Source organism: Eumetopias jubatus, unplaced genomic scaffold (genome assembly GCF_037043125.1).
Source record: "Eumetopias jubatus isolate StellerSeaLion01/CBP00866 unplaced genomic scaffold, mEumJub1_p1.0 scaffold_12, whole genome shotgun sequence".
NCBI classification, from domain to species: Eukaryota; Metazoa; Chordata; class Mammalia; order Carnivora; family Otariidae; genus Eumetopias; species Eumetopias jubatus.
In genome coordinates, this window is record NW_028274818.1 from 42,463,122 (window position 1) to 42,476,115 (window position 12,994).

Here is a 12,994-nt window from a genome sequence, read left to right on the forward strand (position 1 = left end):
TACAGTCTTTTACAGGAACCCAGTCTGGACTCCCAGAGTAACCCAATTTATTCCTGTCCTGGGCTAAGACCAGAGGGATTTTTGTGTCCTTCTAATGATTGACAGGGAAATTGAGACAGAGAGGTTACTGCCAGTTTCTTAGCACAGAGGTTACCTGAATGCCGAGCTCTGAGAATAGACCTGGTAGTATTTTTGCTACCTCACATGGGATTTATTTTCGTTCCCCCTGTTTGGGATTCTGGAGTCTGGATGCATCCCATCTTGAGTTCTGTTATATCTTTGGGTATTTCTACACTGGATGGAGCAAATGAAAAAGGAGTTGTTTAGCCATCTCTATGCCTTAAGCCACAGGCCAATGCAGAAAGGCTGAGGGGTTGTGAACACTTTCTACTATAAGCCAGAGTTCCTCCTTTTAAACTTCCTTGCTTGATCCAAGGGAATTGGGTAAGTTGAGATACTTGGAGGGCCGCTCTTCGAGGTACCTTTCAATAGGAAGTTTGGCAGTGGTCATCTGGATGACTAAGTAATGTAGCAGCTGTATGCTTTATCTTTGCCAAAACACCATCATCTGAATAATCCCAGGATCCTCTGTGAAAAGTAGAGAGTACTCAGGTCTTCAGGGAAGAGGGGATCAGTGGTGGGATGTGTTTCCCTTTCCTCAGGGCCAGGCACGAATATACTCCCAAGAATGGGGGACATAACAGTTCTAACGTTAGAATAGACACTTACTTTTGGTAGGTACTGGAACCGAATCCTGTCTGTCCCTGTTCTCTCTAGAATGTAATATGCATATAAATAAATGGTGGCTATGCTACAGACAGAAAATCAAGCAGTATATTACTAGTTTGACTAATGCCATGAATTTTATACTGGGTCTTTATTAACCGAACACAGAGCAGTGGATTTTTGTGCTGTTTGCTCAATTAAAAAGCTAGTCCTTTTAGAAAAAGCACAAAACTCTGTTTTTAGGTCTTTATTTTCCTTGACCTTGAGCTGAAACTAAATCCCTTGTGATTTTAAATGTTGACATCTAGATAGCATGTAAGACAGCTGAGGAATTGTGGAAATGGCACTTAACCTCGCTTTGGAAAATATTACCTTGAATTCTGGCTCTGTCTTCTGCTGATGAGGTGATCTTGGGCAAGAGCCTTTCTGAATCTCCCAGGGTCTTTACAAATATAAATGAAATTATTTACATGAAAGTGATTCATAGATTCATAGATTAAAAATATCACAGGGGCACCTGGGAGGCTCAGATGGTTAGGCTCAGGTCATGATCCCAGGGTCCTAGGATCGAGTACTGCATTGGGCTCCCTGCTCAGGGGAGAGTCTGCTTCTCCCTCTGCCTCTCCCTCTTGTGCTCTGTCTCTCTCTCTCTCTCAAATGAATAAATTAAAAAAATATATTTAAAATTAAAAAATGTCACAAATATGTTAGGTGAATATTAGCTGTTCTTCATATGTTATATCCATAATCTGTGGAATCTACTATAATACCAGGCCTTGGTATTCAACTTCGTAGGGCCTCGTTGGAATGTGATACAATCAGTGTAGGCTCTTCTTGGCCTCATGGAGCCCGTAGACTAGTCAGGGAAATAAGCCATGGGCACAGTTACGACGACAAGGGAGGGATGACAGGTGTGAAAGACATTGGTACTAGACTTTGTGCCCTAGGCCCCCAATGGAAAAACAAAACCTAAAAGTCCCCTTGATAGACCTAATACAGAACCTTCCCCCTACCCAGCCCTTCTTCCTCCACTGACACAGGGGCTGCTCAGGAAGTATTCCCCCTGGTGCTTATTCTTTGCTTTACTTCTTTTAGCCAAGAGACTTCTTTAAAAGACCAGGTCAGTTTTGTTAGGCCCTGGGCCCTTGAGCCCTGCTAAGAGGCCAGGTGGAAGGCTGAGCATACATGGTGGTCTGTAGCAGCAGTACAAGAGAGCAGGGAAGCCAGCTGATGAGACCCAGAGCCAGAAAACTTCCAAATATGCAGGGAGGTTAGACTGGGGGTTGTTGGCCTCTCTCTCCCACCGGAAATCAAGCTACGTGGTCATTCTCTCTTTCACAGAGGAAAGAAAGGGTGGAGACTAGAGACTGGGATTTTTCACAGAACTAGAACAAATAATTCTAAAATTTGTATGGAAATGCAGAAGACCCCCAAAGAGCCACGTACTACCACTGCAGTAGAAGTGACACACTGCATACTTCATAGACTGATTCTACAGAGATTTTAGTGGAGCCGAACACAAGAGAAGCAGTGGTGGCAGTGTCCAGGAGTTACCTGGCAACTGCTGCTGTCCGGCTAGTTCACCTACCTCCCTTTGGATTGGTGCAGAGTTGGAGGGTTCCTTCATTTAAGCCTTTGAGAACCAGGGTAGAGCTATCCGTTTACTCTCCAAGTCAGCCTGGATATTTTTAATTAAAAAGAAATCTATTGGGCCTATTACCATGTGTCCGGCCTAGTCTGTCTAGTCTGGGAGGATATGGAGTTGAGCAAGACATGGAGTATTTTCACAAAAGGCTCACATAGAGGGAGAGACCACCACATGCACAGCTCACTACAGTAAAGCCTGGCTGGGAGATGAGCTGTAAAGGCACAGAGGAAAGAAAGGATGGAGACTAGAGACTGGGGAAGGAGTAAGGAGAGGAGGGGAAAGCTGAACAGAAAAAGTAACATTTCAACCTGGCCTTGGAGAAGGATTCTGACAGACTTGGGCAGTTAAGAAGGGATTCCCGGCAGACAAACAGTGGACCAAACCTTGAGAACGGTGCTGTATTCTCCAGAACAGGGAGAAGGGTGCTGCTGCTGGAGTGAGCCACACTGGCTGCAGGCAGGTGGGTGGGTGCGAATGATGGGAGGCGAGGCTCAGAGGAAAGGTTAGTATCAGGCTGTGAAAGACTGTGAAGGTCATGTTACGTGTTTGTATTTCATTTAGCGGAAGATGGAGGAGGCTGTGGAGGAGCAGAGGAAGAATAGAAAGACTATGGAATGTAGAAGATCTGAAGGTCTTGGTTCCTCTTAGTGGCTCTGTGTCCTTGGACACTTGCTCTCTCAAAGGGCCACTTAACTCCCCCTTAGATTCAGTGTTCTGAGCTAGAAAATGGTGATGTTGGTAATGATGCTCACCCTAGATGCTAAAGGATTATTGTGTTCTTCTGTTCATAGCCTGCTTAAATTCTGCTTTTTTCAAGGTCATCCTTAAAATATTACCTCCTCTTTAAACCTTTCTGGATCCCCAGAGTGTAGTTGAAAAATCAAGTCACGCATATATATGAAACAATAAAGAAAGCAGCATATAAATATGCCATTGGGCTAGGCAGACATGTGGAGTATGAAGAGCCTGAGCTCTTAGAGCAGACAGGACTGGGGTCCAATCCTGACTTTGTTTCTTACTTAAATTTGAACAAGTTATTTAACTTTTAAATTGAGGATGAAAATACCTGTTCTACCTTCTTAAAAATATGAGCAAAATATGTGAAGGTGCTTGGAAACTAGAAGGTGTTCCACAAATGTTACTCACTGTGGTTATTATTTTAGGTTTGGAAGTGATCACATCTAGTGTGTGTTTTAGAAAGTGTGTGTGAGGGGCGCCTGGGTGGCTCAGTCGTTAAGCGTCTGCCTTCGGCTCAGGTCATGATGCCAGGGTCCTGGGATCAAGCCCCACATCGGGCTCCCTGCTCAGTGGGAAGCCTGCTTCTCCCTCTCCTGCTCCCACTGCTTGTGTTCGCTCTCTCACTGTGTCTCTCTCTGTCAAATACATAAATAAAATCTTTAAAAAAAATTTAGAAAAAGGAAGAAAGTATGTGTGAGATGGATAAAATGAAGGGAAGAGAGACAGGCGGTTGAGAGACCCATGGAAGTGCTTTTGTAATAGTCCAGGCAGAAAAGGATGAGGCCCTGGACAAGGCAGTGAGGACGAAGAGGGAGGGTAGATCCAAGTGCTGTTTTGGGGATAGAACCAATAGAACATAGCACTAATTGGACAGGAGGGATAGAAAGAAGACAAAGAGCCAAAGGTAAGAACTTTGGTAGATGGTAATGCCATGAACCAAGCCAGCCCCTTGTTTCTTTCTAACTGTAGCAATCCAGAGAAGAAGGAAAGGAAAGGAGGTGCCCCAGGGCTTACGTTCTGTTGTTCTGACTCTCACTGGCCCTGGCACTCTTCATTTGACTCTTTCCCTCTCTATTCCCCCACAACACTGTTGGTAGAACCTGCTGAACCTGAAGATGAGCCCAGAATTTCTCCTTTAATGTGCCCTGTTCTCAAACCCTCAGACTATGACCATGATAAGGTGTCTGTGCCAAAGAATCCATATATTGTGGCAGGAGAGGCTGAATGAGGTTCCTCCTCTTCCCCTGCCCTGGGGCTGTGGCATGTCCCTCAACCCCTGGCTTGTTTCTTCCTTCCTGGATATGAGGGCTATTTTATTTTGGGAGGCAAATATGCTCAGAGGCTGAGTTTGTCTTTGCCAGCAATTTATTTAACATAGGTTTACTGCAGGAATCTTACAAGCCAATAGTATACAGGATAATTTCTCTTAATAAGCCAGTAAAGAAATAACATATTCCAAATCAATGACTGATTAATCACACTATTGTTCCAGGTAAGGGGAGATGAAAGGAATAAAATACAAATTTTTTTTAAAGATTTTATTTATTTATTTGAGAGAGAGAATGAGATAGAGCATGAGAGGGGGGAGGGTCAGAGGGAGAAGCAGACTCCCTGCTGACAGCAGGGAGCCCGATGCGGGACTTGATCCTGGGATTCCAGGATCATGACTTGAGCCGAAGGCAGTCGCTTAACCAACTGAGCCACCCAGGCGCCCCATAAAATACAAATTTAGTTGAGCTGTACCTTTATACAAGTTGGTACTGGGAAGAGACAGCTTAAACAACTGAGAGCTGATGTCCAGCTACCAGTGCAAAAGTAAAAGTCCTGTGTTGCCTAGAACATACTGCTAGGGAACAGGGGAGCTGGTGTTGATGGGCAAGATGTTCTTTATGGGGCTGCTGTATGACTTTCACCGTTGCCTGTAAGTGTTACCTTTACGGATGTCCATCATGACCATTTTTATTCAACATATTACTGGAAGTCCTAGCCACAGCAATCAGACAAGAAAAAGAAATAAAAGTCATCCAAATTAGTAAGGAAGAAGTGAAACATTCACTATTTGCAGATGACATGATACTATATGTAGAAAACCCTCAAGACTCCATCAAAAAACTACAAGAACTGACAAATTAATTCAGTAAAGTCACAGGATACAAAATCAATATACAGAAATCCATTGCATTTCTATACATGAATAATGAAGTAGCAGAAAGAGAAATTAAGAAAAGAATTCCATTTACAATTGCACCAGAAATAACAGTATACCAGGAATAAACTTAACCAACTTAACCTGGCCTCTGAAAACCATAAAACATTGATGAAAGAAATTGAAGACAACAGAAAGAAATGGAAAGACATTCCAGGGGTGTCTGAGTGACTCAGTCGTTAAGTGTCTGCCTTTGGCTCAGGTCATGATGCCAGGGTCCTGGGATCGAGCCCCACGTCAGGCTCCCTGCTCGGTGGGAAGCCTGCTTCTCCCTCTCCCACTCCCCCTGCTTGTGTTCCCTCTCTCACTTTGTCTGTCTCTGTCAAATAAATGAATAAAATCTTAAAAAAAAAAAAAAAAAGAAATGGAAAGACATTCCATGCTTGTGGATTGGGAGAATAAATACTATTAAAATGTCAATAAAGAAATCTACAGATTTAATGACATCCCTATAAAATACCAACAGATTTTTCACAGAACTAGAGCAAAGAATTCTAAAATTTGCATGAAAATGCAAAAGACCCCCAAAAAGCTAAAGCAGTCTTGGAAAGGAAGAACAAAACTGGGGGATCACAATCCCAGATTTCAAGATATACTACAAAGCTACAGTAATCAAAGTACTATGGTACTGGTACAAAAGATCAATGGAACACAATAGAGAGCCCAGAAATAAACCCATGATTATATAGTCAATCTTCAATAAAGGAGGCCAAGAATATGCAATGGGAAAAACAGTCTCTTCAAAAAAGGCATTGGGAAAACTGGACAGCTACATGCAAAGGAATGAACCTGGACCCTTCTTAAACCGTATACAAAAGTAGACTCAAAATGGATTAAAGACCTAAATGTGAGACCTGAAACCATAAAAATCCTAGAAAAGAGCACAGGCAATAATTTCTCTGACATTGGTCATAACAACATCTTTCTAGATATGTTTTCTGAGGCAAGGGAAACAACAGCAAAAATATTGGGATCACATCAAAGTAAAAAGTGCATAGCAAAAGAAACAAAACTAAAAGCCTACAGAATGGGAGAAGATCTTTGCAAACAACATATCTGATAAAGGGTTAGTATCCAAAATACATAAAGAACTTCTACAACTCCATACCCAAAAAACAAATAATCCAATTTAAAATGGGCAGAAGACATGAACAGACATTTTTCCAGAGAAGACATCCAAATGGCCAACACATCCAGACACATGAAAGGATACTCAGATCACTCATCATCAGGGAAACCACAGTGAGATACCACCTCACACCTGTCAGAATGGCTGAAATCAAAAACACAAGAAACAAGTGTTGGGGAGGATGTGGAGAAAAAGGAACCCTCATGTACTATTGGAAAACAGTATGGAGGTTCCTCAAAAAAATTAAAAATAGAACAACCAGTAATTCCACTCCTGGGTATTTACCCAAAGAATACAAAAACACTAATTTGAAAAGATATATTCACCCCTATGTTTATTGCAGCATTATTTGCAATAGTCAAATTATGGAAGTAGTACAAATGTCCATTTATAAATGAGTAGATAAGGAAGATGTGGTATAATATACACAATGGAATATTATTCAGTCATAAAAAGAATGAGATCTTGCCATTTGCAACAACGTGAATGGATCTAGAGAGTATAACGCTAAGTGAAATAGAGAAAGACAAATACTCATATGGGAATTTAAGAAACAAAACAAATGAAAAAAAAAAAAGAGACCAAAAAAACCCCACAAAATAGACTCTTAACTATAGAGAACAGATGGTTATCAGAGGGGATGGGGTGGGGGATGGGTGAAATAGGTGAAGGGGATTAAGAGCACACTTACCTTGATGAGCACTAAGGTATGGAATTGTTGAATCACTATATTGTACACCTAAAACTAATAAACATTGTGTGTTAATTAACTGGAATTAAAAAATAAACTGCAAAAAAAAAAAAAAAGCGTCTGCTCTGCGAAGGCGGGAGCTGATTGCCCCAAGGTCTTCATGGAGCTATCTTTGATCAGTGGAGTGTAGCCTTGCTCAGACCAGATGCTCTTATATCGTCCTCACAGACTCTATGTTCACAGTTTAATGTTCCCTTGCCATAGTTGTTTCTTCATATGCTTTCATGTTCAGCCCCCAGTGGAGCCCCTCAGCAGCTGAGCAACTGAGTTCTGATGGGCAAGAACAGATGAGATGGTGACATCCTGACACAACTTACTTCATTCTTCTATCAAAACAACTTTTACTCCTGGGGCGCCTAGGTGGCTTAGTCAGTTGAGCATCTGCCTTCGGCAGGTCATGATCTCAGGGTCCTGGGATCGAGCCCCGCATCGGGCTCCCTGCTCAGCGGGGAGTCGGCTTCTCCCTCTCCCTCTGCCCCCACCACTTGTGCTCTCTCTCTCTCGCTCACTCTTTCTCTCTCAAATAAATAAAATCTTTAAAAAAAAAAAACAAACTTCTAAATCTTTTTTTTTCTTTGTCATATACAAGTGGATTAAAACAGCTTCACCTAAGTCATAAGCAAGTGGGTTTGAAGTCCTGTCAAACAAATACACAACAAGGGAGTAGCTGAGAGGACCCACAGTGGGTTGCTGGGCTCCCTCATCTTCAGGCTGGGCCTCTTTAGTCACGGGGACCCCCTCGAATACGTGCAGTGCTCCTGGGGCAGGAGGAGCATGCCTGAGCCCTGGCGAGCGTGACACTGCTGAGTGGCATGGTAGCCTGGGCGGGTGTCTGGTGATGAGAAGGGCGTTGGTAGAGGTGGTTGCCAGAGAGGCCTCTCAGCAAGTGTGCATTTCTTTATCCCAGTGTGCTCAACCTTTGAATTTGTTTGTCTTCCTCTCTGCCAGGGAGCCCTCGGGTCTCTTCTCTCTTCTTTCTTCCCACGGGCTTTAGGCTTTTGACCGTCTTGTGCCACAGACTCTGGTCCTCCACCCCTGTCAGTGGACTGTGTCTTCTCCCTGATCTTTGATCTTCGCTTGCCCTCTGTCCCATTATCTCCCTTCCTACCCCTCCCACCTTCCCACTGTGTTTCTGTTGGAGCCGGGGGCCCTTTCCAGTCCTTCCCTTCTCTTTTTAACCTCCGCCAGCCATCGTCACACAGAATCAGCCCTTCGAGGCCTTGGTGCTCTTGGTCTTACTGAGTGCCGCAGGATGCGGGATGCCAGAGGAAGCATAGCACTGTGGTTTGACTTCAGATCCCAGCAAGTTATTTCCCTTCTCTGATCCTTGGTGTTTCCCCCTCTGTTAAATAGGAATTTTAATAGTGCTTATTACTTCATAGGGTGACTGTAATGGATTAAATGAGTCCATGGGTCTGAAGCACCTCGTACAGGGTCGGCACATAATTGGTCAATATACATCAATCACGGTTGTTATTAAAAGCACAAAGGGAAGGTGTGCCCCCCCCAGGAGGCTGAGGGCTGGTGTTGTAGCTGGGGAAGCAGAACATAGCATTTTGAACCCTAGTTTGTCGCATGACAAAGAAAGTGCCTTTCCAGATAGAGCACGCAGAGGGTGTTAGGGCTGACTGGGACGAAACCGACCTGGAAGAGCTTCCTGCACGAGGCCAGAGGAGGTAGGTTTCTGTGAGGCATTTTAAGATCGTAGTTGCCGCCTGGAAGGAGAGGGGACGTGATGGGTAGAGAAGCACCTGCGCCAACACTCTCTCGCTTCTACAGGCTTCACCCTTCCTCTTTGTCCTGGAGCTCCTCATACATTACAAAGTCCTGCATCTCATCCTTCTCATCCACAGGGAATTCGCCAAAGAGAGAGAGAGAGTGGAGAACCGGAGGGCGTTCATGAAACTGCGGCGGCAGCAGCAGATTGAGCGCGAGCTGAATGGATACCGCGCCTGGATAGACAAAGCAGGTGAGGCGTGGTGGGCAGCACAGATGTCCCTGCAGACAGCCCCTTGCCCCGGCCCCTCCGCTTCCATTCACAGGGGCAGCTCTGGCCAGAGCACAGAGAAGCTCTGGATGTCTCACCAGATTTGTGTGTTTCCTGCTGGTCCGTCTTTCTTCCTCTGGGGTCTAACCGTCCCTGTCCTTCTACCAAACACCTTTGTGAGGCCCACAAGGTGAAGTGAGTGAAAGGTAACAGAGCCCAGTCCTGGAACTGAGGTTGGGTGGGTGACATTTCACACTACTGCTAATAATAATAACAACAACAACAGCAGCAGCAGCAACAACAATCCATCCATTCCACAAATATTTATTGAGTGTTTACTTTGTGCCAACACCTGTTCTAGGAACTTGAGACACAGCAGGGAGCCTTTCTTGCAGAACTCAGTCCCCTCTAGCTGGGGAAGGCAGAGATAAAATGATGAGTAAGTAACTTGTAAGAAGGTGATAAGTACACTAGAAAACAGATCAAGGTAGGGTTATGGGGTGTAGGGTAGGTTGTGATTTTATTTAAATTTTTAAAGATGTATTTATTTATTTGACAGAGAGAGACACAGCGAGAGAGGGAACACAAGCAGAGGGAGTGGGAGAGGGAGAAGCAGGCTTCCCGCTGAGCGGGGAGCCCGATGCGGGGCTCGATCCCAGGACCCCGAGATCATGACCTGAGCTGAAGGCAGATGTTTAACTGACGGAGCCACCTAGGTGCCCCTAGGTTGTGATTTTAAATAGGGAGTTCAGGGAGACCCATTTTGGGGAAAGACTTAAAGGAGCTGAGGCATAAATCATGGGAATGTCTGAGGGGGGTATCAACAGTGCCATTTGTCTAGTGTGGAAGTGGGAATATTCCAAGAGTAGAAGGAGGAATGAGTAAGGGGAGAGGAACAGGAAGACAGGGTGGGGGCTGTAATGGGAGGAGGGGCAGACTTTATGGGCCATTGTAAGGGTTTGGGGCTTTCCTGTAAGTGAGGCAGGAACCATTGGACTGTTTGGGTCAGAGGTGGGAGATGGTCTGATTGAAGATTTGAAGGGTGCACTTGGTTGCTGCATTAGTAGGAGGGCAAGGTCAGAAGTAGGGGGTTGACCGTGAGGCCACTGCAGTAAGTGGGTAATAGCTGATGGTGAGAACTGCTTGTTGCTATTCCCTGAGCTGTCCCCAGTTCTTCACTACAAGGCTCAGCATCAGGAACAATTCTTGCCCAGCCTTGAGGATAGGTCCAAACCTATCACAGTTTTATTAACCCACAGAGCCACCATATTCAAGCTTGACTGTGGCTCAGCTGCTTATGAGGGGTATCGATCACCCCATATCTGTCAGTAAATTGGATGCATTTGCTTTCCTTATTATTTTAAAGATTGCATTGCATTGCTGTTATATATCTTTATTTTCATCCCGAGCAAAGAGTAATTTATTTTAATAAAAAAATACACATGACAGCATTTTTTTTTCTCTATTCCTGGTAGAAAGCATAGCTCAAATGTGAGGTCTCGCAGGAAAAATTTGGAATATGATTTGATGCTTAGCTGCCTGAGCCTTATTCTTCTACAGCAGCTTTGGAATGACACCATGGCCCTCCTGTTCTAACCACCAGCACACAAAAGCTCGCTTTCGGCTCTGGAGTCAACCTTTGATCACCTGTCAGGTGTGAGAGTGTGTGTGCAATGAAAAGTGCCATTTCAGTGCCCGATAGATTAAAAAACACCTCCCATTTAGGACTATCTGCATCTCTTTGCTGCCTCTGGAGGCCTGCACAGTGCCCACTGATGGCGCTTCCCAATTTGCCCTTTCTTCTCCGAGGCTCTCGTGTGGGGGTGAATGTGAACCTCTCAGCCTTCTTTCCAGAATGGTAACTCAGCCTTACAGAGCAGATTTGCCTCCAGGTCTGGCAGGCAGCTTGAAGTTCCCCACTGTCCTTGGCTTCCTGGGTGGAGGAGCCATCTGACAGACCGCCCCCGTGAGCAGGCTGGCAGCAGAACTGGAAGAGAACCTTCCCCGCCCCGTCCGTGACCCCACTTGTGGCCAGGCAGCACGGGACGCTGTTCTTTGTGGCTCTGCTCTTCCTATACACGCAGAATTCCAAGGCTCCACTTTCTTCCAGTTGGCAAAGCCAGCTCTCTCCTTCTAAGAAAAAAGACGTACTGCGACGTCAAATTGTGCTTCCTGGCCCTTCTCTTTGCAAATGGGGTGTGAGTGAATCAGAGACATATGGGTTACATTTCCCTGGAAAGACACTCTCAAGTTCGAAAGAGAACTTGGCAAAAGGCAGTGGGGGAGGGGGGGCAGCTTCCGCTCATCCAGAGCCCTCAGAGCACTTCTCAGAGCTATTCAGCAGCACCACACACCCTCCATCTGCCTTGCGGGTCCTCCGATCTGCCCACCCCAGCACCCAGGCACTGTACACAGCAGATGTGACTCCCGGGCTCAGGTCATTCACGTTGCCATGAGGGGTATTTTAACGAGTACCTAATTTTTAAATGATGCCCTCTGAACAACGTGGGCTGTAAATGACTTTAAAACCCTCTATGTCTGCATAAAGGAGCATCCCACCAGTAACACTTAACCTGTTAACTTAGAGTTTTGCCAGAGGCTGTTCTTAAAAAAGAAGGCTAAACATATATGACTTGGTATAATGGCCGTCCTGCGTGGTCCCCTCCGAGCCTCAAAGTGTTCCCCTCCCTGGGAAATACATTACCTACTCTCTGTTTTATTATGCAGGTGGAATTATGGTAATGGCTTTGCCCTCTTCTGCTTGTCCTTTTACTTGTTACAATTGCTTAAATTAAACCATTGTTTAATAGGGCCTGCTGCAAGCTTTTCCCCAGCAGCTGGGATCTTAAGGAATGATTGCTCAAGGCCTCTGACATCCTCGCCTGTGGCTGAGGTGGGGCGGGGATCAAAACTCATCCACGTCACTCCCAAAGGGGACTCAGAATCCTGCTAGACATGGGACAGAAGGGCTAGTTTGTAAGTTTGGAGGGATGCTAGTGAGGTTTATTCTAAACAAGTCTTACTAGAATTCCTGGAATGCAGGACTGTTCCTGGGGAGGTCATGAGGAAAATCCAAGGGACTATTGGTTCTTTTCCAAATACCAACAATGAGACACACCATTCCAACACTGGCCAGTCCTTCAGTTCTCCAACTGGGTGTCCAGCAATTAATTCAATTCAGTTCTGACACTAAACACCACCAGAAATTAGTGCAGATCCCACAGGTTAGGGACTCAATCCCACAAGCCTGCCCTCACTTCACATAGCACCCCAAGTGGAGTCCCCAGGTGACCTGCATTTTTGCCTTCCAGACTGCAAATTTACAGGGCTCCAGGTTTGATAATTTCCTCAGGAAAATTATTCTTACCATCACCAGTTAATTACAAAGGATTCAACTCAGGAACAACCAAATGGAAGAGATACGTGGGGGTGGAAGGGGGGCAAAGAGCCTCCATGCCCCCTTCAGGCATATCACCCTCCCAGCATCTTAATGTGTTCACTAACTCTGAAGCTTCCTGAGCCCCATTATGTAGGGTTTTTTTTTTTTTTTTTTGAAGGTCCCATTACATAGACCTGCTTGAGTAAATCATTGGCCATTGGTGATTAAACATTCTCAAGCCCCTCACCCATTCCAGGAGTTAGGAGAGGGAATGGGGCTAAAAGTTATAGCCAAATATGTGGTTGGTTTTTCTGGTGACCCATCCAGATCCTCAGGTAGTGTAGGCCTCCCCCACAATGAGTTATCTTGTTAGCATACAGAAGACAGTAAATTCCAAGGGTGTGGGAACTCTGTGCCAGGAAGGTGGACA

The 12,994-nt window shown here is 45.1% G+C and overlaps 1 protein-coding gene across 7 annotated transcripts in view; it reads left to right on the forward strand.

Moving 5' to 3' along the window:
- CACNA1E (calcium voltage-gated channel subunit alpha1 E) overlaps window positions 1-12,994 on the forward strand; it is a 384,845-nt gene that overhangs the window by 291,286 nt on the left and 80,565 nt on the right. For all 7 annotated transcript variants that reach the window (XM_088016637.1, XM_088016633.1, XM_088016634.1 and 4 more), the window contains one exon: window positions 9,052-9,167. In XM_088016637.1, coding sequence (XP_087872763.1) covers window positions 9,052-9,167 — 116 coding nt within the window. The remainder of the gene's footprint in view (window positions 1-9,051; window positions 9,168-12,994) is intronic.